This window comes from Rhinolophus hipposideros (genome assembly GCF_964194185.1).
Source record: "Rhinolophus hipposideros genome assembly, chromosome: X".
NCBI classification, from domain to species: Eukaryota; Metazoa; Chordata; class Mammalia; order Chiroptera; family Rhinolophidae; genus Rhinolophus; species Rhinolophus hipposideros.
This window is the reverse complement of record NC_138046.1, coordinates 10,131,940-10,159,382: the sequence shown is the minus strand read 5'-3', so window position 1 is coordinate 10,159,382 and position 27,443 is coordinate 10,131,940. Positions and strand designations below refer to the sequence as shown.

At 45.6% G+C, this 27,443-nt stretch overlaps 1 protein-coding gene across 7 annotated transcripts; it reads left to right on the top strand.

The window, feature by feature from the left end:
* The first annotated feature begins 504 nt into the window (after window positions 1-504).
* Window positions 505-27,004, top strand: TMEM185A (transmembrane protein 185A). Of its 7 annotated transcripts, XM_081042484.1 has the most exons (8): window positions 567-728; window positions 985-1,110; window positions 12,216-12,392; window positions 14,510-14,717; window positions 20,222-20,305; window positions 23,421-23,597; window positions 24,118-24,241; window positions 25,349-27,004. In XM_081042484.1, the coding sequence occupies exons 3-8, from the start codon at window positions 12,334-12,336 to the stop codon at window positions 25,591-25,593; spliced, it is 897 nt and encodes a 298-aa protein (XP_080898610.1). In that variant the 5' UTR covers window positions 567-728; window positions 985-1,110; window positions 12,216-12,333; the 3' UTR covers window positions 25,594-27,004. The 7 variants fall into 7 exon arrangements, 5 of the variants coding, with proteins under 5 accessions (XP_080898607.1, XP_080898609.1, XP_080898608.1 ...); XM_081042481.1 differs by lacking the exon at window positions 985-1,110 and having other exon boundaries at window positions 505-728; XR_013992934.1 differs by lacking the exon at window positions 985-1,110 and having other exon boundaries at window positions 525-728; window positions 22,558-23,597; window positions 25,349-27,003.
* Window positions 27,005-27,443: the final 439 nt, after the last annotated feature.

Genomic DNA, 27,443 nt, shown 5'->3' with positions numbered 1-27,443 from the left:
CCAAAGGAGAGGCAACCCAAGAGGGGATGGCAGTTGGGAGGGGAAATGGCTTTGATGCAGCGTTCCTGAGTTTGGCAAGGCCAGCCATCTCCCTGGAGCTGGGCTGGGCCTTGGGAAGGAAGTGGAGACCGACTTTGGAGTCACTGACAGATCTGACAGGTGAAAGCTGGAAAGAAATCGCCAAAATGCAACGTATCACCCGTGGCCACCACCTTCCGTTCCCACGCTCCCAGACTCAGTGCTCACTAGGGCAAATATTCAGAAGGCAGCGCAAGCCAAGGTGACAGGTGTCCTGCAAGACCTCAGCGCCGGCCTCCTGGGCGGCCCGCTCCCTCCCCGCAGGCCTGCACCCTGTGCGCGTCCCCACTCGGCTCTCCGCCCCCTCTCCCGACCCCGTTCTCTCCCAGCCTCCAGCTCCCCGCCCACCGCGCGGGGACGAAGGGCCAGGGCGTGGCGTCACGCGCGACCCGCCGCGCTTCCCAAAGCCGGCCGGGCGGGGCCTGGGGCGCATGCGCGGTCGCCGTACGGAAGCCCGGACGGAGGGGCGGGAGGCGGCGGCTCAGGTTTCTCTGGGCGGCGGAGGCGGCGGGGACGCGGCTGGCGCGGGCACCATGAACCCGCTGTAACGCGCAGTCTGCGCGGCGCGGGGGGCGGGGGAAGGAGGAGGCCGCCGCGGTGAAGTTCACCGCCATGAACCTGAGGGGCCTCTTCCAGGACTTCAACCCGAGGTGAGACCTCGCAGGCTCGGTTCCGGGGAGGCGCGGCCGGCGCGGTGCTGCACCGGGCGGCGGGGCAGCTGTGGCCCCCCGGCGCCGGCCCGCTTCCTCCTCCTGCGCCCGGTTCCTCCAGCCTCCCCCCCATCCCCGGCCCGGCGCGCCATCTAGAATCTCCCGGCTAGGGCCCCCCGCCCGGCCCCGAGGGAACCCCTTTCCGCTTGGTTTACCCTCCTTCATTGCTGTCCCAACTTCCCCCTCTCCATTCCAGCTTCTTGCACCCTGCTGCCTGGCTCCCTTTCCCCGCGCCACGGCCATTTCACTTGCCTGCCCACCCTTAACCCTCACTCCAGCTGTTGCCTTCAGGTCCGGTCAGCCCTTGAGCTTTTCGTTGGAGGTAAGCCCATCATTCCCTTGTTTGCTTCTTTGTCAAACTGAAACGTTGAATCCTTGGAGTTGGTGTCAGGGTATGGTCAATACCTTACATAATGCTTTTGGGGGTGAACCTGACAATTTTCCATACGCGTTTTCTCCTGTGTTCATTATAGGTTTATTTGCAGGAAGTAGATATTGCTGTCCTAGTTCCCAGTTGGGGAATATCCAGTGGACAGTGTGGAGAGAACACTGGCTAAGGAATCAAGTGTCTGTCCTTGCACTTGTCCAAGTGTTCTGTAACTCTGTTCCCTCCCCCAGGCTGTGAGCGCCCTGAAGCAGAGACAATCTCCTGTTCTACTACTCACTATCCCCAGCATCTCCCAGCTTGTTTGACAAATAGGAGGCGCTTAGGAAATATTTGAGGAACTAAACTGGGCCCTAACACCCAGTTTAGGAGACCAGGCCCTATGCAACTGAGTGATTCTCTGCTCATCTGAAAAGAACTTGGTCCGATTGAGCTCTTAAATCCACTAATCTATGAAGGGAGTACCTATTTCTCTTATTTGCTAGTGAGAAGCCATGCACTCAATAAACCTTTTGTATGCTGGGTCCTATGCCAGGTGCCTTGGATGCTGGGAGGTCCCAGCGTGGTGGTGGAGAAGGGCATGTAAATAGATGATTTACGTACAGCACTGTGTGGGAGCCCAGGGGAGACCACTGTCTGGGCAGCTTGTGTGGGATGAAAGGTCGTCTTGGGAGTGGATGCGTGTTGGGAGTGCAGTCTCCTTAGGGACATTTTAAGCTACTAGCCCTTGTGATTTCCTGGTTGCTTTTATTCCTCGTTGAGCACTACCGAGTTCATATTCTGATCTAGAGTGTCAGTGTCTCAATCGCAGTGTAGTCATTACCATTGCTGGTCATGAAGGCACTCTGCATAGAGGAGCCTGTTGAGAGCAGGTAACAGAAAACAACCTGCAGTGCCTTCTCCTGCTGCTTCTAGGGGTTAGGACTGGGCTGCAGGGTAGCAGGATAGGTGTTACAGTTGCACATACCTTGTGTGTCTACATTGTTTGGTGAGGGTGATAAGAAAGATGAGTAAATTGTGTCCTTTGGCCACTCACTTATCTGTCCATTTAATCTTTAGAATGAGTATAATGTCTCAGTAGGATAGGGAGGCCAAATTAATGATTGACTGCAAAGTGCTTTACAAATAGAAAGTTCCAGGTCTCTTTGGTAAGGTAACAGATCATTCCAAAGCTACGAAGAACTGCCTCGCGTGATCTAACTGGCTGTCAAGAGTTGCCAAATCAAAATAGTACAGCATAGATAACACCCTTAACCATTTTTTCCTGTAGCTTCTCCCCCGCCCCTGCAAAAAGTATTGGTGTATGAAAATTAACAGGGAAATATTAGGTATCTGAACAGATTTATAGTCATCATCAGCATATTTATCAACACTTGAAGGCCACCTGGATTGAAATGCATGGCTATCTGAAAAATCTTTTATAAGGTACTATTTTCTTGACACAGTGTTGAGTCAATGGGAGTGAGTGACGGCTAAGACTGGCCAGGTAATACTGGCAAGTCTGATTTTTTAGCTGGTGATGTGTCAGGTCTCGTGGGCATACCTGGGTTCGACATTGTTCTTTAGCCTTGTTCCATGATGAGAAGGACCTTCCAGACAGCTAGAAAGCAAACTGAGGGGTGTAGACAGGAGATACCTTATGCCAGGGCTTCAAACCTTGTTGCTGCTGCCTTGCTCCTTGCCTTTAATTCAGAGCCAGTTCTATAGCTCCCTCTGACCCTAGGACTTTGACACATACTGTTCTCTTTGCCAGAAATGTTTCCCTCTCCTCGTCCTCTCCTCCTGGACCTAGTTGACTCCAATTTATCCTTGAGATCCCAGCTCACCTGTTAACTTGCCAAGGGAAGCTTTTCTGATTTCCCAGGCCAGGTCCACTAATCCCTGTTTGTACAATCTCTGTAGCATACTTCACTCCTCCATCATAATGCTTATTTGTACACTTACATTTGTCTGCGTATTTATCTGATTAATGCCTGTCTCCCTTACTAAATGCTCCCCTACTATACTCTGCTACTATAAGTTCCATGGGGCCAGAGTCATGACTATTCATTATGGTATCCTGCATACCTGGGATAGTACCTGGCTCAGTAAATATTTGTGGAATGAATCTATGAATGAATGAATTAATTAATTACTGTCCAGAACCTATAGGAGAAATCTAGAGCTGCTTCTTTCAGTCACTGCTTTCCTGGTGGTCTGTAGCATGGTTCTCTTTCCTTTCACCCTCTTCCCTCCTTCACAATGCAGCCATTCCATAAGAGAGACAGGAAAGACCATGACACAAAAGAGGAACGTGGCTTCCTTTACTTTGGGCATTATGTGTGTTGCAGAAATAGTCACTGTCATGGTTTGGTGGGTCCCAAGGCATGGGCCATGACTCCAGAGCTCCTTTCCAACCTTTCGGTCTTGGGGAGTTGGATCTGCTGCTGTATTGCCAGCGCTCTGAAAAACTGCAGTGACAGAGAATGATTCACAAGTGTCAACACTCAGAAGCACAGGGCTACCAGCTGACCCTCTGCCTATTTCCAGCTGGCCCAGAACTGGTTGATCATGAGCTTCTTTTTAGTTACACAATAATTAAGACTGGCTGAAACACACACGCTGGACCCACCAAGTCCTTCCCTGAATGCGTGAAGATTCCTCACAGCTAGGGAGCCCTGTGCATTGAATTGGCACGCTATTCGAAGTCTACAGAATTGGCAAACTCTAACTCCCAGGTGTTCCTGGGAGGTAGAGGTCTAGGACTAGGTGGCATTCAGCTGGCACCTTGCCCTCCCCATGCAGCACTGGGACTTTGTGCTACCTTGGTGGAGTTGCTGGCTCAGGAAAGGCCGTTCAGCCCCGGTAGCCAGGCAGTGCTCCAGGGCTGTGAGGACTGCTAGGCCTTCGGAGTCATCCGCAGTGAATGCAGTGCCTCCCACAGGTGTGCTGGACTAGGACAAAGGCCGAGTAACCCTGCTCGAGGGGTTCCATCAAGTGGGCATGGAGTACTGAGGAGTTTGGTAGTGTTTAGAAACTTCCATATGCTGCCACTTCTGAAGTAATTCTGGAGTCTGTGTAAGAGATCTCCTCTCGTGTGTGAAGTCAGAAAAAGGAATGTGATTGCTGGCAATTGTTAACCAAAGGCAGCTACCTGGCCTTTAACAGTGTTTGTAAAGTATTTATATTTAAAGCATTCCTTACTCAAACACCTCCTGAGTTCCTGCTGTGTGCTAGGTGCTCTAAGTACAAAAAGAAAAGGGATATGGTCCCTCGCCACGCTCAAGCCCAGCAGAAGCAGCAGAAATGAATAGAGAAATTCACATTCAACCCAGGATGAGGCATTCCAGAGATGGGACCCAAAGGCTGTGGGAGCACCAGATGCAGAGCCACTAATTCTGTCTAAAGTAGGCAGGGAAGGTTCCACAGCTCCATCTTAGAGGAGGATATCATTGTTGGGTTTTGTCAGACCAGACGGCAGGAAAGGCATCTTAGGAGGGACGAAGTATGCAAAGGTACGGGGTCCTGGGAGGGCCTGGCATGTTCAGACAGTTGGGGAAAGGTCAGGGTGCTGGGAGCCCTGCAGGCAGCCCGTCAGGTGATTGAAAAATACTGCCTGTAGTCTTATTTATGTATTAGTTTTGAAACAGCACGAGTGTATGTTGGTATTGTTAAAGAACTACTCACCACCTAAATGTCTGTTTACCTGTCATTCTGTCATCTCAAAGCACCTATAATAAGAAAACGCTCTGATTATACTGAGATTATTATTAATAATAGCCGTCACTTTTGGGGCACGTACCACATGCCAGGCACGATGTCATTGCTTGGTAATCTGTTATCTGGAATCTTGACAACAACCCTGTAAGTTAGATACCAGCCTTGTTCTGTGGAGTCTTCAAGAGCTTGTGACCTCCCTGATGTCATAGAGGCAGCAAGCGGCCAAGTCAGGATTGTAAAGCGAGTCTCGGTCTCCTGAAGCCTGTGCTCTTTCCTGCATACCGTGCTACCTCTCTAATTTCGTGACAGCCCCCCCCCCATGCCACAGTAGGTACGGTATACTAAGGGGCCTTCTATTTATGAGTGTAAGTGATTAAACAAAACAAAGTTTATTCAGCGTTGACACATCCACTTGAGTATTATCATTCAAAAAAGTTACTTAGGGAACAGAGAAATGTGTGCATATATGTAACCTATTCCATTGCTCATACTGCTTGTCACACATCTGAAATTTCTTGCGGACCTCAGGTTACATATAAGGAAATCAGTTTTGTCACTTTATAATCAAATAGCGTTTTTGAACCAAAATAATGCCACCTCGTTTGATCACACATCTTATTCACTAAACTTGGCTCTGACTGACTTGGGGCCATTTCCAGAAATCGAATCTCCTCTCGGTGAAGATTTGACAGCATTGAGGATATTCGGAATAGACTGCAGCCTCATGCTATTCCAGGAGGCAGGCTCCCAAGATGGTTTGAGCAACGAAGTGGAATTAGTGCGTTGCCTCCCCGGGGGACTGCTGAATGGAGACAAGTCTCCTTTGAATGCATACTTTCTGCTTTTAAAAATCTCATTCTCATTACGTGGCAATTACACATCTATTTTTCTTGGCTGTGAGTTCTTTGAAGGCCAGGGTGTTGAGGCATTTAGTAAATGTGCTCAAGAGTGTTGCTGAGTACAAATAGACACGTACCACTGGGGACTCTGTTGTAGGGAGGAGACAGTGGGGTGGACGAGTTTTCGATGGTTTCCTAGGACTCGGGGAGTTAAGCTTCCCAATACTGAGCTGGGGCTTTCTCATTGTCTTCCCCGATCATAGGTCAGACCCGTACAAGCTGACTAGAATTGAAGGTGAAAGCCTTGAATTGAACTCTAGAGATAGGCTCTTTATAACTAATGCTTTGTAGTCTGTCAGCTACAACCTAATAGTACCGTGTTTCCCCAAAACTAAGACCTAGACGGACAGTCAGCTCTAATGCATCTTTTGGAGCAAAAATTAATACAAGACCCGGTATTATATTATATTAGACCGGGTCTTAATAGTAAAATAAGACCGGGTCTCATATTAATTTTTGCCCCAAAAGATGCATTAGAGCTGACTGTCTGTCTAGGTCTTAGTTTCGGGGAAACACGGTAGCTGCTAAAATAGGTAAAATTGATTATTGACACACCCACCCACGATCACACAGCTTCGCGCCGGCCTGGGCTCTTTCTACTCCTCCTTCAGAGTGATTTGTTTTCATTTGGCTTCTGTGCTTTCTTACATCTACTGGTTAGATGCCCTGAAACATTTCTCATCTTAATAAACCCAGTTAAAATCGCGCCCAAAAGACATTATATTTTGTCAGTAAGGGTCTGCTCAGTGTGGGGGGTGCAGTCCCTTTAACAATTTGGGAGAGTGTCAGTTAGCCGTTTGTCAATTGGAGTCACTGTCTGCTGTTAGACAGAGAGGCGTTCATAGGGATGTGTCACCCAGAACACGCACACACGTGGGCATGTGCGTGCTCGCGTGCCTGCTGCAGTTAAGTCAGCAGCTTTCACCGGAGAAAACTGAAGGATCTAAAGAGTCCAGGTGCATTCTTTGGATTTGCAGGAAACAGATACTAGAACTTTTACCCTCACAGAGACGTCTCTTTACTAGGTATATTCCCTCCCCTCCGTAATCCTTTTTCCTTCCCCCCAAAGTAGAGAGGGAATTTGAGCCTCAAGCCAAAGCTCCATATACATTTCAGAGAGGATAGTAGCTTTGTAGTTTGACCCATGTGACTCTCTGCTCAGTCAGTGATTGCTTACTATCATTACCAATTCAGATGCGAGCGGAATAAATCCATTTTAAAAGTGTAATTGGGAAAATGAGATTTGGAAGTAGTGGCCAATGCCAAAATACCGGGTAGAACCTCCATTTGCTGGTTGGTGGAGAATCAAGCGAAGTTTATTTTTATACTTGGACTCTGGTCTGAATATTTCTTGAAAAGTAACTCAAAGTATTATAATTTAGGCTTTGACTGTGACGTTTTTAAAAATAAATTTTCCTCTCACTGTGTTATTGCTGTATCATATTCTTTCCTTGCCAGTCAGGTTTGGAATTTCCTATTTGATATGCAGTCGTCTTTTTTTTCCTCGGCTCTCAAATGTATTGGTATAGTTGAGATACTATTCCTTCTTCCAACTAAAGCTGTGAGTATAAATTACATTTTTTAAGTTTTCTGATTGTATTAATTTTTTAAATCAACTTTGTAGTTCATTTTCTTCAAAGAACCAGTTGTTGGTTCTACTTACCAATTCCGTTTTTGAATCTGTATTTCCACTTTTAGTTTTATTATTTTTATATTTTGGCTCCTTTTAAAAAACATTTCTTAGAAAGTCAGTTCACTAGTTTTCCCTTTGCCTCTTTTTTTTTTCTTTTCTTTTTTGCTTTCATTTACACTTTTGGAGTGGATACATTTTCTCTGAGTTGTGCTTTGGCAGCAGCCCAGGTGTTTTGATGTTTCAGTTGTGTTTTAGTAGTATGTATTTTAAATATTCCCTGGTAGTGTTGTGTTTCATCCTTGATTGAGTCATTATTTAAGGAAGGAAACTAACATTCATTAAATATTACCTGCTTGGACTCAAGCCCTTGCTATAAGTGCTTTCTGATAGTTCTTTAATCCTTTCCTCCCTGCTGCCAGGTAGAGGTCGTGTTACCTACATTTTGCTTGTGAGGACCCTGAGGCTCAAATAAAGTTCCACAAATGATCGCTTCAACGCCACTATACTACTTAATAAATGAATATTGAAAAAGATCCATATGGTTAGGCCATTTTCTGTCAGTTTATTATGAATTGGGTAGAATTTCTGCCTCCAGTCTCTAGCAATTACAGTCTACCTCACACATCTATACCTCTGTCAGTCACCCTTTTGCTCAGAACATCTTCAGTGGCTTTCTATTGCCTACTAATACATTGCAAGGACTTTACTTTGATATTCAAATCCCCTAACCATCTTACCCCAGCCTGCCTTTCCCATATTTCCCCAGGTGCCTTTGCTCCCTTCTCCCCAGCACCCCACCGCCCCAAAATTCACAGAATGTACTCCACATGTTCCAGTCTCCTGGGATACAAAAGACTGTCTCCGACTTTTAAAAATCTTATCCCCTTCATCTAGAATTCTCTATCCCCAACCTCCTGCCCCAGTCCCACCTCCCTTCCCAGTTTATCTTCCACGTACCAGTTTACCGTGGTATATATAGTTACCTGTGGATTCGTCATCCCCCTCTGCTCCTATTAGTCTTTGAGAATCTTCAGGACTGAAGCTGTTTTTTTTCCTCACCTTTGTGTATCCCACACATCGCAGGCACTCAAACAGTATTTTACAGTTTTAATTAGATTTATGTTTATTGTGTATCAGTTCCCCAATGATCCCCTTTTCCCCTCTGGAAAAATCTGTATGCATGTAAAGAAAGTTTCTATATAATTTTTTGTCCTGCTACTTAATTCTCTTAATAGAACCTTACTATTTTTATCTACTTAAGTGTTCCTTCCATAGTTTCCTTAGGAACTTTGTGTACTTTGTGATGATTTAATAGTGGTGTGTAGAAGCCCACAATGAACATATCTCTGGATATTCTTAAAAGAACACTTGCCATATTATTTCCATATTCTGTGGTCATGTTGCTAGGTTTTCATTATTTAGATTTTTCCTGATTAGTCATTTTTCTAATACTTTTTGTTTGGAAATCTAATTTGTCAAATTACTGTACTAGTAAACTGCTCCTCTTGGCCTCACCCAGGCAGGATAAACCTTTGTCTTGAGCTTTCTTGTACTTGGTTTGACTTTTGACATTAGTTGCAAGTGTGACTCTCGAATGCAACACATTTAGATTTTATTTTTCAATCCAATAAGTGACCTTTCTCATTATCGGCCCGGGATAGGCAGAATAATGAACACACACGTGCGCACGCGCGCGCATACACACACACACACACACACACACACACACATATGCCCTCATCCTAATCCCTGGAACCTGGGAATATGTTTGTTACACGGCAAAGAGAAATTAAGGTAGCAGGTAGAATTGAGGTTGCTAATGAGCTGACCTGAAAATAGGCAGATTATTCCAGATCCTCTGACTTGGCTCATAATCACAGGTCTTAAATGTAGGAGTGGGGGCAGAAGAGGTCAGAGTGACTCCATGTGAGGAGAACTGGACTCTCCCCTGCTGGCTTTGAAGCTGGAGCCAGGGGCCATGAGCCAAGGGGCAGGACGCAGCCGCAAGCAGCCGGTAAGACAGGGAAACATTCTCTTCTAGAGCCTCCAGAAGGATCCCAGCCCTGGGCACACCTTGATTTCAGCCCAGTGAGACCCAATTCAGATTTTTGACGTCCAGAACAGTAAACATAATGCGTTTGTGCTTTTTAAGCCACTAGGTTACTAGCAATTTTGTATGACAGCAGTAGAAAACTAATACAAGGATATTCCTTCCTATCTCTATTTTTCTAACTCTAGTGTTTGAATTAGGAATTATGTTTTTGTATTATTTGTCTTCTTGTAAGTTCATCTTGTTTCTTTCCTGTTTTTCGTTTTTCATGTAATAGACCCAGAACTCTAAATTTTCCTTTATGTCAAAAATAATAAAATAATCACTTTTCCAACATTTAAAACATTTTGGTACTTCTGTTTTCATTATTTTCACTAGTCTTTTCCTCTATTAAATAAGCAAACTGTCTTTTAGGGAAGATAATGGATTTAGCTTACAGGGTTTACCTCTCCCCACCTCATCTACTTTTTTTATAGTATGAAACTCCTTTAGAAAAATTTTACCTGTACATATTATCCAATTTACGTATGACCCTATGTTTATCATTGCCCTTGCTTTTTGTTAATCTTCTCACTCACTTATTTCTTTTAAGTACTCTGTCTATTTTCAAGTCCATTGTTTCTGGTAATGATACGTGTAGCCAAATTTGGTTGACATATGGGTTCTGATTTTCTAGATTTCGCAATATGTCCCTGTGCTTTCAGAGAGAAAAAGTCATCTCAGCGGGTGACTTTCTGTCTTTGTGGGGCTCACTCCAATTTTCTTGGCTTGGGAATCCCCCCTTTTCTTGTCCAAAGTCTAGGGATGAAGTCGTTCTTATGTTGGTAGCTCTCTTTTGATTTGTAGCAGCATGTAAAAGCCGCCCCTTGTTTTTGAACATTATTAGTCATCAGTAACATGTATTTAGTGCAGCAGTTATCAAAGTATTTTCCACAGACCCCTGGGGGGCCTCAAGGACCTTTCCAGGGGTCTGTAAGGTCAAAACTATTTTCATAGTAATACTAAGTAAGACATTCTTTGCCTCTTTCTCTGGGTTGACGCTTGCACTGAGGGTACAAAAGCAGCAGTGGGTCAAATGCTGGCACCTGAGCACACAAATCAGGCTGGTGACACGAAACTGTACTAATCGTCATTGCATTCTTCACCACATTGTGCTCGCAGTTAAAAAAAAAAAAAGAACAACCAAAAAAGCCAGCTTCACTTACAATGTCCTTGATAAAGCAGAAAAAAAATACTAATCTCATTCGATCTTGATGCTTGAGTACATATCGATTTTAATGTTCTGTGTGAAGAAATAAGAAGAATGTATAAAGGCCGTCTGCTATATATTGAAGTACATTGGTTGGCTCAAGGAAAAACACTTGTACGCCCAGGCTGCAAGCTGCTGTTTTCATGGAACACCATTTTTACCTGGGACTGTGGTTATTTGTAGTAGGGTGTTTGACAGACATTTTCTCAAAAACAGTGCAAGTGACCTTGTCACTCCGAGGAATCCAACTGATGGTGTTTTTTGCAAATGGTAGAATTTGAGCTTTCAAGGGAAGATTACAATTTTTGAAAAGTTATATCCACCACCGTGCGCCTGACAGCCTCCCAATAAATAAAATATTTCTGGTGAAGTGGCTTGTGCTAATAAGTAACGTGGGTTTTTTGCTATTGTATAGTGAAATGTGTCAATGTTTGAAAGGTTTAAATATTTAGTGAATCAATATTGTCCAAAAGTTCATTGGTAGGGTTTTAGATTCCATACCATAGTCAACCTTCAAGAAGCTACCACTTGTTGAGTTTCCGTGTCCTATCAAAGAATAGCCACCATTATCTGAAAGAGCTGTTAAAATGCTCAATTCTTTTCCAGTTACGTATCTCTGTGAGGCCAGGTTTTTAAAATATGCTTGAACTAAAACGACATATTGCAACAGAATGAGTGCAGGTGTACGTATTAGAATTCAGGAGGCTTCTGTGAAGCCAGACATTTGCAAAACTGTAAAAACAATTTTAGAAAATAGTTTTGTATTCAAACTGTTTTACTTGTGCCATATGAATTAATTTGTAATGATTTAATAAATATATTTAAATAACAGTCTTACATTTTGATATAGTAAAAAGCCATTGGTATAACCCGTATAAGCAAAGCTCTTTGGGGTCCTCAGTAATTTTTAAGATTGTGAAGGAGTCCTGATACAAAACATTTTTGGGAACCACTAATGCAGTGCTTTACACGAAACACTTTTCATATTCACTATCACAACCGCTTTATGAGGTACATATTACCTGGATTTTTTTTTTATTTTTGTAGATGAGAATACCACGAGACAAAATATCGTGTTTCCCCGAAAGTAAGACCTAGCCAGACAATCAGCTCTAATGCATCTTTTGGAGCAAAAATTAATGTAAGACACAGATATTATAAGACTGCGTCTTATAGTAAAATAACACTGGGAACACAGGGTCTTATATTAATTTTTGCTCCAAAAGACACATTAGAACTGATTGTCGGGCTAGGTCTTATTTTCGGGGAAACACCGTATGTTTCTGTTTGGAGTCCCTCCTACAGAAACCCGGGAAAACGGAATTGATTTTAGTCTTCTCTATGTTTTTCTTATCCCCAACACAGTATTTCTACTGCATAGAACTTTTCAGTAAGCGATCGTTGAATTAATGGCTCTTTTCATGTGCTGAAAAATCCTGCTGTTATTACTCCTCATTTCAGTATCACATTTGTAAATGTGAATCCTCTTTAATCGTTTTACTTCTCTCCTAGTAAATTCCTCATCTATGCCTGTCTGCTGCTGTTCTCTGTGCTGCTGGCCCTTCGTCTGGATGGCATCATTCAGTGGAGTTACTGGGCTGTCTTTGCGCCAATATGGCTGTGGAAGTTAATGGTCATTGTTGGAGCCTCAGTTGGAACTGGAGTCTGGGCACGCAATCCCCAATATCGGTAATACTGCGCGATAAAACCCTTTGGTCTCTATCCTGAGGGAGCAATATTTTGTTTTTCACTTTGGATAAAGTAAGGACTATTTTCTTTTCTACCTATCCAGTGTTTGATAAGAACTATAATACAGGCAAACTGAGCTCTAGTCTTAAGTTTTTCTAAACTTAGGTGTTTGATATGCACTTTCTTGCACAAGTGGTGTTATTTTGGGTAGTTCCCTTCCCAGCCAGCCCACAAAAGCCTATGTAACCTAAAATACATGAAAAATAGAGAACTGTTCTGCCATGTTAGACTCCGAAGTATGAAGCCCCCATGTTGGTGGAAACAGTTCTACTATCCAGAGTTGTAGCTCTGGTCATCAGGGATATATCCATCTCCAGTTCAGTCCTGGAACTGGGGCTCCCCTTGGCTCAGTTTCCTAGTCCTGGGGTTCTAGGGCTGTTCTTAGTGTGGGGGAGGTAGCTCGGCCAGGAAACAGTGAGTCCCTGAGATGGGGAGAGATAAGCCCCAGATGCCGTGCAGGAGAGCAGAGCCTTTTTTCTTGGATGGCGCAGCTGCTCCGAGTTCCTGGAGTTGGCTCACCCCAGCGTGTAGCCTGGAGCTTCTGGAGTCTGTGAGAGTCTCCCCTCTCTCCCTCACAGAGACCGGAACTTCTAAAAGGGAAGAAGGAGGAACTGAGGGGGGGCTATTCTGAACCTTCACCAGGAAGGTGGGGAGTGAAGGAATGCCTAGGGGACAGGTGGGGAAGAAAAAGGGGGACACCTGCAACTGCTCATGTGAGGAAAATGTAGAAGTTGGGACTACCTCAACTTGTTTAATTCTTGGTTATTGACATTAAAATAAGATTTAGATCATGTAAAATACACCACCACATACATATCTAAGAACTGGAAAGTAGCCACACGAGGAGTCTTGGCAGATGGGGGGCATTCATGTGTGGCTGTTTTAAAGTTATTGGGGTTTTTTGGTTTTTGTTGTTAAGGATTACCGGCATGGCTGCAAATCTTTTCTTTTTTATGAGATATTTTCAGAAATCTGACATTTACTAAAAGAACCAAATGCTAAATCATTGAACATTTTGGGTTCCAATTGTATCTAAATATAATTGATATTTAGATGCTATTTGAACTCTTCTCTCTTGGTTTAAGTTTTTAGAGTAAGGAAAGGAATTGTGTGTGTGTAGTTGAATGTCCTGAGTGTACAAATGTGTCGTTCTGGTGTCAACGATATTCAAGGGAACAGTGTTGGGTCCTATAGAAATAACCACTGACCTCATTTTCTCTGTATCCTAAAGTCAATTGTATTTATCATCATCAAGACAGATCATAAATGTCCATCTATGTTTTGAAAGAAACGTGTAAGGCCTTCCAAATGTATTACAAAGCATTTTCCTGATTAGTGGCCTTATGCTTTTTTTATTGTTAATCTGTGAAGTTCATGCATGATACTTAGACAGCTAATTAAACGGATTGTTTTAAAAGAACAGTTTTAACTCTTTTGCTCTTCTCTTTTTCATCTGCAGGTGTTAATTCATCCAAATGGAATAGAAATGAAAATAAAAAGGCATTCAAACTTTTTATTTGCATTTTGAAATAGCACATAGCAATATTGACTGTAACTTTCTTTAAATATAACCCACACTTGTTCGTAAAGCTAGAGTTATTTTTATAGCACTGCATGAAATGTGATTTACATGGTTTTTAATTTGTTAAGAGATGAGGATCATGAGATTTAAGGGACATTTGTCAGTTTTTAGCAATAGAAGCAATCAGCTTGAATAATCTTGGAAGTAGTTGAATTTAAAGTTATGAACAAAAGTGTTTGTGTACACTGTCAGGAAAATAACTGTAGCCATTACTTCTGAGATCATCCTTATACAGTTGAAACTTTAAGTCCGGTTTGGTTTTAATGCTCACTTCTTGTCGTTCTTTGATGTTGAAAGGTCGCCTATTAAATATTAAGTTTAAGTTAGCTTTCTATTTGATATTTCCTTCACTTTTGATCAGAGTTACAAATACGACTCAGTGTCAGCATAAGCTGATGTTTGCCCTGGACTGCTTGCTTGGTACGGAGATTCCGAACTGAGGCTGTTTTTTTCTTCTTCTTCTGTCCCTTTTTAGAGCAGAAGGAGAAACGTGTGTGGAGTTTAAGGCCATGCTGATTGCGGTGGGCATCCACTTGCTCCTGTTGATGTTTGAAGTGCTGGTCTGTGACAGGATCGAGCGAGGCAACCATTTCTGGCTCCTGGTCTTCATGCCGCTGTTCTTCGTTTCCCCGGTGTCTGTGGCAGCTTGTGTTTGGGGCTTTCGACATGACAGGTCACTGGAGGTGAGATTTCATAGATTTCAGAATGGTCAGTGATTGTAATGTCGATTCCTTGCCCTTTGTTAGGAAGAGATTGATCATTGACTCTAGATCAGGGTATATAAGGAAACAAAAGACCGTGGAAGTCATTGTTTCTCTCTATCGAGTGAAAGCACTGGTTGTTTTCACCCAGGCCATCAGCCTGCTTACAGCTTCACGTCTTCCCCTGTCTACCTGTATCAGTCAAGCTTCTCCTGGGAAACAGCACTAGTAGGAGAGGTGCAGGTATAGGTGTAGATGCAGAGATAAGGTGCTTTATCTGAAGGAGCTGGCTCATGTGATTGGAGGGCTGGCAACTCTGAAATCCACAGGGCAGCCTGGCAGGCTGGACACAGGGCGGGAGTTGAGGCTCCAGTCTTGAAGCAGAATTTCCTCCTCTCCAGGAAAGCTCAGTTTTTGCTCTTAAGGCCTTTTAACCCATTGGATTGGACCTACGCACATCATGGAGGGTCATCTCCTTTATGTAAAGTTAGTACCTTTGCAGCAATACCCAGATTAGGGTTTGATTAGAAAACTGGCTACTATAGCCCAGTCAAGTGGACACATGAAACTAACCACCCCACTGCCTCAGACCCTATGCTCCAACACTGCATCTGGTGTCCGGTTAGCTTATCCCATACATTTATTTACTCATTCAGTAAACGTTTATCAAGGATTTGCTGTACACCAAGCCCTTTTTGCCTAAACATAGGGGATACACAGATAAACTTTTTAAAAAGGAACACTAACAATACTAATGCTAGTAATGAAAATAATTGCAGATAACATTTATTGAGCACTTACTGTGTGCCAGGCATTGGGCCAGGCCCTTCGCATGCAGTGATAGCTCATTAAGGATTCACAGCAACCCAGTGAAGTCAACGTACTGGTCATCCCTGTTTCCCAGAGAAGGTAAGCGATTTGCTCCCGGGCACTCGTGTAGGGCAGGACAGGGATCCCACTGCAGTCAGCTGGACTCCGAATCCTGTGCAGCGAACCGCACGGGAGCCATGGGCCTACACCCCTACAGCGCTACACACGTGGCTTCAGCAGAGAAGTGGACACTAGGAACGTTCTGTTGTGAGCTGCATGGATAACGAGTGGCAGAAGGAAATGGCCTTGGGCTTTGAAGGGAGGGTAGGAGCTGGCGGGTGGCTCAGGGTACGTGAACCTCGAGAGGAAGGCACCTGTGGAGCGGGAGGGTGATGAAGCAAAGGTCTGTGGAAACCGGAGGGAACAGGACCCCAAACAGCAGGATGGGCTTGGCCTCCAAGAGGAAGGGCGATTCTTCTGGTGCTGGGGGAGAGGGTGCTGTGAACTGTGGAGGGCGTACCCCTGAGGGCTCACTCGTACCCTTCCTGCACGTCCCCAAACCTGGACAATCCAGCCACTTCGCTTCACTGCCCCCTCCTCCCCCGGCTGCTCGCCAGCAGTATGAAAATTTCATGAGGGAGTGCGACGAGGAAAACAAATGTCTAAAAAGACTCCTAGGGGGACAGTAATGCAAGCCAGGTTGAAAAGCTCTGAGCTAGATCCTCCCTGCTCTTCTGCAACCCCTTCCCCAGCCGTCTGTCTCTGCATGGTGCCCCCTCCCTCCCGCCCCCTGTTCCCCAGGAGTCATTCCCCCCTTGACCTATTTTCTCTCCTCCCTGCCTGTCCATCCTCCTTCCTGGGGCAGGTCAGGCAAGCTCCAGCTTCCGCTCCTCTCCCTCTGGTTTCTCTAAGCATCTGCTCCTGAACGTATTGCAGTCTCTCAGGTAACTTAGGTCTGTCTTACCGGAAAGAGAAAACAAAATGACAGCAGCGAAACCCTCTCGCTCCTCTGTTTGGCTGCTGTGCCTTTTCCTTTCATTCACAGACAGGCTCCCCGCTCAGCCACTGCACACCCCGAAATGCACTGAGCACTTCCCGGCTAAATCCAGCAGGCCATTATCAGTCCTCATTTTATCTGGCCACCGGCCACACTGTAGCTCCTGGCTGTCCTGGTCCTTTGGTGGCCAGTCTGGCCACGGCTGTGTTCGGCTCCGATGCTGTTTCTTAGGATTCTAGTCTTGGGCATTTTCTATCCTCACGGTGTGTACTTCCTCTGAATAGCTTGTTTACATTTCCTGTCTCCACTGCCACTTATGTGCCGTCATCTCCTAAATTCACATTTCGAAACTCATATTTCTCCTCTAGCTCCAGATTCCGTATCGACCTTCACCCGAATCTGTATTCCCTACATTCTTACAGATAATATTTCCCCCAGTCATCCTTACCTTTCTACTTTATGCCTCTCTTGCTTTGCATGTGTGTCTATTTCCTGAGCAAACGAAATAAAACCAAGCTTTAAAAATCATTTGCAGAAGATTACATTAAGCACAATCAGTGAGATCAAACATTATAGAGATTACTTGGTTCAGCATTTCTCTGGGGTGTGGGGCTATGCAGTTGACCTTCTGGATAGGAAATGTTTTGTTGAACAGCACTAGCCTATGCGTTGCAGGACCTCTGCCCACTAAATACTAGTGGGGGCGCTCCCTCCCTCCAGTCTTTGTGACAACCAGTAGCGCCCCTGCACTCTCCTAGCCCCTCCCCAAGGGTGCAGCATTGCCCAGGTTCAAAAGCACTGAGACAGTTACCTAAATACCATTGGATAGGGGCTAAGAAGGAGGTTTAAGAAAACTAAAAACTTCTTTCATTGTTTATTAGAAAGCCAAAGCATACACAAGGGCTAGGGCTGCATTGGTCATGAAAGTGTATTTGCCTAATGCAGAGTTGTAGAAAGTACGTCATTCGTGTAGTGATGCTCTTGGCATCACTACCTACGAGAAGAAACACCTGCCAGGAGTTGAGCTCCGCTTTGGTCCCTGTATCCCAGAAGTACCTGCATTTTCGAGGGGGTGATTGGGGATAGGCTCACTCAGCAACGTGAAGGAGTAAGGGTTGGCCAGGGAGCCCTAGGCAGGAAGGGGAGGAAATGGTATTTTCCAGGCAGAGGGAATTATAACGCATACAAAGGCAGAGGCAGGAGAAAGTCTGTCATGTTGAGTGGACTATGGTGGTGCACATCTGACTGAAGCACAGTTTTGCGAACTGCAGAGAGTTCTGGAGGTGGATGGTGGTGAGGGTTGCACAATAGTTTGATGTACTTAATGCCCCTGAACTGTACAAAGGTGGGTAAGATGGCACGTTTTACGTCTGCTGTATGTTTTCTACCACAATCAAACGTATGCCTGGAGCATAAAGTGGAAGGGAGGGCACTGTGGCAGTTGGGGGAAAGGGAGGCTGTGTAGACGGATTGGGCAGAGTAGGGGCCATATTCTCAGTTCCCCAAGCATTGTGGTGAGCTCGCAGGGGCACCACTGAGATACTGGACATTGGTGAGGAAAAAGCAGTGATAGCTCATATCTGTGGGGACACCACATGGACTACTAGCTCCAAGTGGTTTACGGTTTTATTATAGGTCACATTCCATTCCTTTCAGTGACATCATGGAAGAAGCTGGGTTGTTGGCAGTTGCTGTCATGAGAAGGTAGTACTATGCAAAAATTCATGTGGAGAACAAGTAGTGAGGGTGGACATGTCTGGAGAAATGGTGCGATATCCAGTGGGCACACACATCTTCTTAGGAATGAGTGGTGCTTATGTAAGAATGAACTGAAAATATTTTTCGTTTGCTTTAGGTGAGGGAATGAGTGGGTGAGTGATTTGATTTGATTTTCATTCATTCGTTTATATATTAATGTATTCATTCATTCATCGATGGCTACTTGGGACACAAATACTAAGTTTAGACCTAATGACTTCAATCAGTGGAACCGTTAGGTACTTCTTTTGGCCCAGAGGCCTAGGAAGGAATTACTGAGTCACTCAATGCCCTGTGAACTGAGAACTTTGGAGAAGCTCTGGGCCAGAGCCAATGGCCTCATTGTTCTTTTCCTTCTGTGGGCAGTGGTAAGTCATCGAACATCAGCTAGCACTGTAGGCAGAAGGCAGAGCGTCCGGAGGGCACTGGGGCGCTGAGGGCCCCCAGCACTGGAGTGTTTGGGGGCGTTGGGAATGAGGAAGGCCTGACTAGGCAATAGTAATCAGATGGAGAGCTGGCAGGGGAGTTGAGACAAGTCTGCGTTGTAGAGAGGAAAGGCTGTGGTGACTGACTCGGAGAGCGTGGGAAAAGGAATATAGGATGCTTTCTGGCATGCGGTTTGGGTAACTAGACGACTGTGGTACCTTACAGTGGGATGGGAACCTGTCAGAGCGGGACAAGGTGGAGAGGTAAAGGTACTGGGAATGATGAGCCCCGTTTGGGACTGGCTTCCTCTGAGGTGCCTCGAGGAGATCTGGATCTGGGCCACAGCATGAAGGCTAGGTTGGAGACAGAGATGAGAGAACCAGCCAATAGGAGGTAATGCAAACCAGGGGTGTGGATGACATTTCTTCTCCCCCACCCCCGAGCAGAGCCAGAGTGAACACATATGTGTTTGTCTCTCTAGTGGGGAGAGAAGACTAAGTTTAAGGCTTTGGGGAGCATCACCATTTCAGGAGAGGAAAAGGAGACTGGAAAAGAATTGTCAGAGCACCAGGAGGTGGGTGAGATTGTACACTGGGACCCTAGAAGGAGGAAGGAGTGGTCACCAATATCAGGTGCTGCAGAGACGCCCAGTAGGATGCGAACTGAAGTGGTTTGATGTTGCAGAGGTTATTGGCGACCTTGAGGAAAGCAGTTTGCAGGTGGTCATGGGAGTGGAGGCCAAATCACAGTGTGTGGAGCTTGGAAAGGCAGGGAAGGCCATGGGGCTTAAGTATCCATGATGTCTCACAAAGTTTGATGGTATTAGCTTGGTGCAAACGTGATAGCAGTTTTTGCAATTATTTTTAACCTTTTAAACCGCAATTACTTTTGTACCCACCTAATAACAGAAAGAAAGAGCTAGAGCTAGGAGGGGATACTGGATCAAGGGAAGGGTGACTTTATTTGGTCTTGCGGTTGTTTTGTGTGTAATGGGAATGAGTTGAACTTGTTTTTGTGTTTCTGGGAGGGATCAGTGGAGTAAGCAGGGTTAAAGACGCAGTAAAGAATCTATAACTGATGTCTTGATGTGCCAGGTCCTTGAGGAGCCAGAAAGGAAGGTGTGGGATACAGGACTGAGTCCTGAGTACAAGAAGAAAGAAGTACAGGGATGGTTAGGAAGAGAGGTGTTTGTGGATAGGGGCAGGACGGAAGCTTAGGGAGTCTACCGTGGATTGCCTCCACACTTGGTGAGCCTGGAAACAAGGCCATTGCCTGGGTGAGCATAAAGGACAGGGCAGCCGCTGAGCAGAGGTTACAAGGCAGAAGGCCAGGAGCAGGTTCACACCTCTGGTGCTGAAAATCAGGTGTCCCCAGTGTAACTTAATAAAACTTATACCGTATTATAATTTGCATTGCCTTTTAGTGTGCTAGCCAAGTAATTGCAGTATCGGGCAAACTTTTACTTTGTTTAACTGATTCTTCTCTTCATTTTTAGTTAGAAATCCTGTGTTCTGTCAACATTCTCCAGTTTATATTCATTGCCTTAAGACTGGACAAGATCATCCACTGGCCCTGGCTTGTATGTAACTTTTTAAATCCTTAAATAAACTTTTCTTTTTTTTATTACAAAAGTAATTCGTGTTCATTGTAGAAAACTTGGAAAAGACAGATAAGCCTAGGTAATAGAATATTAACCACCCATAAGCTACTGGGAGATAAGACGGTTAGTGTTTTTTGTTTCCTTGTTTTGGGGTTTTATTGTTTTCTAAAAAAAGTCACCATCATATTATGTACATAATTTTGTATCCTGCTTTTTTGTTCTAATGTTGTATCATAAACATTTTCCCATGTCAATAAAAAGTCTTTAAAAACATAAGTGTTTAATTGATAGAAAATGTTCTTTAAATGCATTTACCAAACCACCCTTATTTCTGAATATCGAGGTTGTTATCAGTATTTTACGATTATAAATCGTGCCACAGCATATATTTTTGTGCATAAAAATCTTTGCCTGATCTTTTTACCATTGTTTTCTTAGGAAACACTCCAGAAACAGTATTACTGGGGCCAGAGGGTGGGAACTTTTTGAGGTTTTTTAATACAGACTGTACTGCCAATTTGCTTTTCACGAAAGCTGTGTGAATTTATACTCCTGCCAAGGGTGAGGTCTGAGTCATGCTTGTAACCTGTGGCTTCAGTTAATGAGTATTTGGTTAATATTGACTGTGCATATGGAAGGAAGGAAGGGAGGGAGGAAGGAAAGAAGATGGTTGGGTGGATAGGTGGATACGTGCGCACACACACACACACACGCACACACGACAAGCTATTAGGTTGGTGCAGAAGTAGTTGTGCTTTAAAAGGTTAAAAGTAATAGCAAAAACTGCAATGACTTTTGCACCAACCTAATACAAATTAGAGGATACGCTATGGTTTCAACTATCAATGCATAGAAAAAAGATGAGAATAAAGGTAGAAAAGTTACGTTGCCTCTGAGAGATGAGGTCATGCAGCTGTTTTTCTTCCCCCTGCTGCTTGATATGTACTTTGGCACATAAGACATTTTCTGTAATGGAAATGGTGTACGTTTAAAAAAACAAAAGTAAAAAAATATAGTAAAAAAAGAAAATATTCAGTTGGTGACAGGGAGGAAAATAAGGGAACGTATGTTGCCTGTCCAGTGAATAAAGCAAAACTCATCACCTCTCCCCTAAGTGTTTGATAAAATAATAGAAAATTGTCTATTATTTTGTCCAGGCACCCATCCTATATCTTCAGGGAACTGTATCTTAAGAACTGTAATTTGGGTTTAAAACTTTGTCTTGTGACGCGGAGGAAACAAATCTCGGTAAGATCAAATTTTTAGTGTCAGGTACAGTCAGGGGGTAAAACAAACAAGAATAAGAATTGTGAATGTTTTCTGTAGGTGAACAGAGGGATTTTTCCAGGCCCAATCCTGTGTAGGTCCCAGCAGATGAAGCAGCCTAATGGCAAGTTTCCCACAATGATCAAGAGAGACCAAATGAGGTTCTTACAACTACTAACATTCTGTTCACGAGGGGCATGCCGCTAAATGAGAGTCTGATCATAGGAAAGAGGCTTTGCATAGACTCTACAGCAAAACCTATGACCAGGAACACCAAGATATCAGGACTGAAAATCATACACCATTTCAAGTCATTGGTCTAACAAATAAAAGCCACGAACTGGTAGAAGAAAACACAGGAGAAAATATTTGGGACTTGGGGTTAGGTGAAGAGTTCCTGGAAATGACACCAACTACATGGTCCATAAAAGGAGCTCAAAAGTGAAATGAAATGAATGAAAAGATAGGCCACAGACTAGGAGAAAATATTTGCAAAGCACATGTCTGAACAAGAATTTGTATCCAGAACATCTAAAGAACTCTCAAAACTTCAAAATAAAAACCAGACAACCTAATTTGAAAATTGACAGGAGACCTGAACAGACCATTCACAAAGGGGATATACATATACTGAATGGGCACGTGGAAAGCACATCGTTACACGTTAGGGAAAGGCAAATAAAAGCCAGGATGAGGTACCATAATACCAAGTGCTGGGGCGAATGCAGAGGGACGGGGACACTCGCACGTCACTAGGGAGAATGCCAAATTGTATAGGCCCTCTGGAAAACAGTCTGTCAATTTCTTATGCAGTTAAACATGGAGTTATCGTGTCACCCAGCACTGCCAATCCTGGGTATTTCCTAGAGAAGTGAAAACATACCGCCACACACACACAAAAGTGTTTATAGCAGCTTTATTTGTGATCTTCAAAAGCAGGAAATCACCCAAATCTCCTTCCACAGGTGGCTAGATGAACAGGCTATGGTACATCCACCCAGTGGAACACCACTCAGCAATGAAAAGGAACAACCTGTCAATACACAACTTGGAAGAATCTCAAAGATATTCTGATTGAGAAAAGGGAGTCTCAGAAGGAGACGTGCTATACGATTCCATCTGTAGCACATTCTTGAAAAGACAAAAGTGTGCTGATAAAGAACAGATCAGTGGTTCCCAGGGGTTATGGGTGGGGTGAGGGTGTAACACAGTGAAGGGACAGCATGAGGGAGTATTGGGTCAAGGAACTGTGTCCCGCCTGGGGCTATGCAGATCGATGCTTGTATGTATGAAAAGTCAGAACTGTACACCAAAAGAAAACTGTCAGTTTAACTGATTGATAACACAAGACAAAGGGCTAACAGACGTGTCCCAAGTGGGCCGTACAAGGGGAAGAGAGATCATAAGGACCCCAGGACTTAGCCTGTGGGCTCGTGGGGGCATAAAACAAGGTCTTTCTGGTACGACAGCACCAGACACGGAACCCGTGTGGGGGAGGTGGCAGGGACCGGGTAGCGAAGCCCTCCCAGCATCGGTGTGCGACGTAGCAGAGGGCCTGTGTACTCTGGACAGCTGAAGTTTCCAGGGAGCACATTCCCCAGTCGGGCCAAAGTACCTCCGGCGGGATGGGGAAATGGCCTGTGAGTAGAGGATGTCAGGGAGAGATGGGCGAGTGTGCATGGCGCTGACAGCACTGCCCCGTTTTCCTGGGGGCTGGGGGCACTGTCTTCACTGCAGAGATCAAGCAAGGGATTGGCTCTGCCTCCCCTCAGAGGCTGGGGCACAACTAGACAACTGGAGAGACATTTCTTCTCTCTTCTTCCCTCAGGTTGTGTGTGTCCCGCTGTGGATTCTCATGTCCTTTCTGTGCCTGGTGGTCCTGTATTACATTGTGTGGTCCGTCCTGTTCCTGCGCTCCATGGACGTGATTGCAGAACAACGAAGGACACACATCACAATGGCACTGAGCTGGATGACCATTGTCGTGCCTCTCCTTACTTTTGAGGTAAGCTCCCAACACCAGAACTTCCAAGGCCCCCAAGGCCGCCCTTCCCTATGATAGCACCGTGTGGACCTATAAGGGCAGCCCGTTCTCCCTGGAAATCACCATAAGCCTGGAGAGCGTGCCAAGAGAATGACAGATTTAGAATGTCATTTCCTTGGGGAGGCTGGGCACCGGCAGTGAGAAATGCACCTTTCTGGCTATGATGCATCTCTATCAGTTTGTCTGCTTCTAGAAAGAGGAAGTTGGATGTTGTATTTTCATATGTGTTTCATGGAGAATTATAGGATGAGCTGTTGACTTCTCCAACCAAAACCAGGAGTTGTTTCCCGTAACAGTGCTGGTGTTGGGAACTTTCCAGGTGGACGGATTTTGTTTCCCTCAGAGGAGAGAGCTTCTGTGGTCTCCTGTGGAGCTGACTTTCCGCATTCTGAGACCTGACGAGGGAGGGGTGCTCTGGCTTCAGATCTTGCCCATTTTCAGGTGCCATATCAAAGAACCTCAACTGTTGCTCTTTCCTTAGATCCTGCTGGTTCACAAACTGGACGGCCACAATGCATTCTCCTGTATACCAATATTTGTCCCCCTTTGGCTTTCCTTGATCACTCTGATGGCAACCACCTTCGGACAGAAGGGAGGGAACCACTGTAGGTACTCAGCCTTTCAGAAGCCCTTGACCTGTGTGTCTGTCTGTCTGCGTGTGTGCATGCAGCCCTGCTCTATGAAAGGATGAGCCTGAGGGCCCCAATTAAGGAGTTTTCATGGGAAAGCTAGCTAGTGCTGAGGAAGGTCTGGAATTTTCCAAGGGAAGGACGTGCTATAAACGTTGCTTTCCCGGGCCTGCCCCACAGCCTCCCTAGGAGTACGTTCTGTGATTTGCGGTAGGACTGACCCTGGCAGGTAGCCTCTCTGAGCCCCGTCCCATCCACTGCAGCATGAGAATCAAGATACCTCCTTCTCAGGGACTCCTGAGGATTAGATGAAAATCCACGTCACCCACCAAACCCCAGGAGTCCTCCTAGGTTCTGTTTCCTTCTCGCTTTCCCCAGTGTCACACCTGACATCACAGATCTTGACGGTGCTGCCCTCCTTGCTCTCTCTTCCTCCACCTGCACGCTAGGATACCCAGGTTTGAAGTCATCTTTGAGGAAGCTCTCTTCCTCAATAGACTAAGCTCCTTTGCTTGTCATCCTTGAGCATGTTCTTCTGGAAGCCAATGGAACAGGGTATCGTGGCCCAGGAGAGCCAGCACTGAGCTGATAGTCCCCTGGTACACGGACAGGAAGAGCGGGCCTCAGAGAAGTAGCTTTGAGGTGGCCCCATGAGCTCAGGCCGCCTCCTGGCCTGGGCTTTCCTTGGATGACATTCTTTGCCGTACATGAGTTTATCCCGGGAGGGGAAGGATATCAAAGAGTCTAGATGTTGCAGGTATTTGAGGGCAGTACTCAAACTGGAGCCCCCACAGAATCCCAGGACGGCCTGTGCAAGCGGGCTGCCCCACCGTCAATTCTGATTCAGGAGGTCTGGGCCGGGCCAAGATTGCAACCCTACCAGGGTCCCAGGGACACTAGCACAGCTGGTCTGGGAACCCCACTTGCAGAACGCTCACATCTGATTTCTTGTCCTTAGTGGTATTGAGGCCTTGCTCAGGTTTTATTTCTGAGACAGCAGGAGAAAACTTCTGATTCAGGAAGGGAAAGTAACACGAAATGCGTGGAGGCTAGTGTTTGAAAAAGCACGTTTTTCTTTTTCAGGGTGGTTTGGTATTCGCAAGGATTTCTGCCAGTTCCTGCTCGAAATCTTCCCATTTTTGAGAGAATACGGAAACATTTCCTACGACCTCCATCATGAAGATAACGAGGAAACCGAAGAAACCCCAGTTCCAGAACCTCCTAAAATCGCTCCTCTGTTTCGAAAGAAGACCAGGGTAGTTATCACCCAGAGCCCTGGGAAGTACGTCCTGCCACCTCCCAAATTGAACATTGAAATGCCGGATTAGACAGCACTTCCTGGGGCAGAACACAAGCGCACCGAGATGCACGCACACCTCTACCTTCCTTTGCCTCTTTGTTCACCCCCCCAGAACTGGAACTGGAGCTGGGTCTCCAGGTACTTCCATCTCATGCCTTGTTTGCACTCAATGCCTACCAGTGACTCACCGCAACGGGACACACAGGTGGTGTGTCTGGTGGCTGGAACAGATGGTGTGGGGTGCGTCATAGGATGGGCTGCAGGGAGAGCGTGTGAAAGGGAGAAAGCGCGCTGGCTCAGACCCATTGGGGATGGCCGATTAGGTCAGAGAAGGACCATCTCCAGAGCTGGTTTTCAAAGTGCTAAAATTCCTCTCCAAAGCGTTCTTTGAAAATGTCATTTGATACGCCTTGCGCGCGGAGCTCAGATTCTCCTGTTGTGGCGCAGTCAGTAGGAACTGTAAATACGCCTGTGGCAGCACGTGTGTGTCCACACCGTCATTACGGTTTGTGTTCTCTGCTGTGGAACTAGTTTCTCTTTGGGCATGCTCACAGCAGTTTTTAATGGCCCCATCAGTGAGCCCTTTCTAATAGAGTGACTCTGTGCCTGTATAGTATTTATACAAATATTTTAGCATTGTAATATACCGTGTGAAATCCTAGTTCTGTACAGTATATTGTGTTAGAGTATTTTTTTACAAGCTTGTACTGGAGACACACGTGTTCTATGGCGGCAGTAGAAGTTGGTGGCACGCCTGTCCCGCCCCACTGTGGTGCCACCCCTCGATGGGACATCACCCTTTCCCCTTGAATTTCTCCACATCCATAGTAGCTGCTACTGTCAGAACAGCCACAAAGAGCAAGAACTGGTCTGTGCTTTTCTAACATTCTGGGACTGTTGCCTTGCTGGAAAACAAGAAAGCATGACTTGAAACCGGAACACTGGAGGAAATGGCTGAGACTAGACACAGCCAGCAGAATTGTGTCCATGTGAACATCTGGTGCATTTTGTCTGTTCCCAACAAGGACACTTCTGGCTGGGCTCATGCTTTTAACTAGGAGTGCAGTTGCTCCAAGACTTGGTGGTGGGGCCATGAGGTAAAAGGGGAGAAAGCAGATCCGACAGGATAGCAGCCTTCTACCTGGAAATGAGGCCGTTTTTTAAAGGAGGGTAAAAGGGACACTTATTTTCATCCGGGACAATCGTGGATGGTTAAAGGTGGGCAGCTGCTAACTTGACTACACTGGGCTCCACTGATGTCCAGTGCATACATGAATCCAGCCTGCCCGTGGCCTCCAGCCAGGCTGTTCGTCTGGGGGGGAAGGGAGACATTTGGCGTGGTGTAGCCTTTCCTGCTTGGTGTGTAACAAATGTAGCTCAATCCACTATTTTTGCTCCCTTTAGCTGTTCAATAAACTGGTTCCTCATTTTCCACGTGCACTGTGTCAGTCATGCTTTAGATATGGTCCAGGACTCTGCAGTTGTTCCCAGCCAGTGGGAAAGGAAACCACTAGTGTCCACAGGTGGCCAAGACACGCGGGGGCAGGTGAACATCCCTAACGAGTCCTCAGGTACAGCCTGAACATGCCTTATGCAGAAGGAAAGGGGTGTCTCGGAGATTCTGCCATTGGCTGGGGGACGCAGTGCCATAACTGTTACAGCCGAGGGGTCCTTACAAGCGTGTTCTCGGGTTCCAAGATTGTCTAAAGCTGAAACCGGCTTCTCAGTGGTCCCGAGGCATTGCTTGGTCACATCAGTGGCTGCATATTGTGTATGATGAAAGAAAATACTCTGACTTCTGTCCTGATAGCCCTCGCTGCCTGTATAATGAATGGGCACTGAACTCAGGAGGTGTGTCAGCCCGTGTTTGCAGCAATA

Bases quoted from the DNA above. Each gene is read 5' to 3' on its own strand.
- TMEM185A (XM_081042481.1), top strand. From the start codon at position 691: ATGAACCTGAGGGGCCTCTTCCAGGACTTCAACCCGAG. The intron at 729-12,215 runs GTGAGACCTCGC...CTTCTCTCCTAG, and splicing joins TTCCAGGACTTCAACCCGAG to TAAATTCCTCATCTATGCCT. The intron at 24,242-25,348 runs GTAGGTACTCAG...TTTCTTTTTCAG, and splicing joins ACAGAAGGGAGGGAACCACT to GGTGGTTTGGTATTCGCAAG.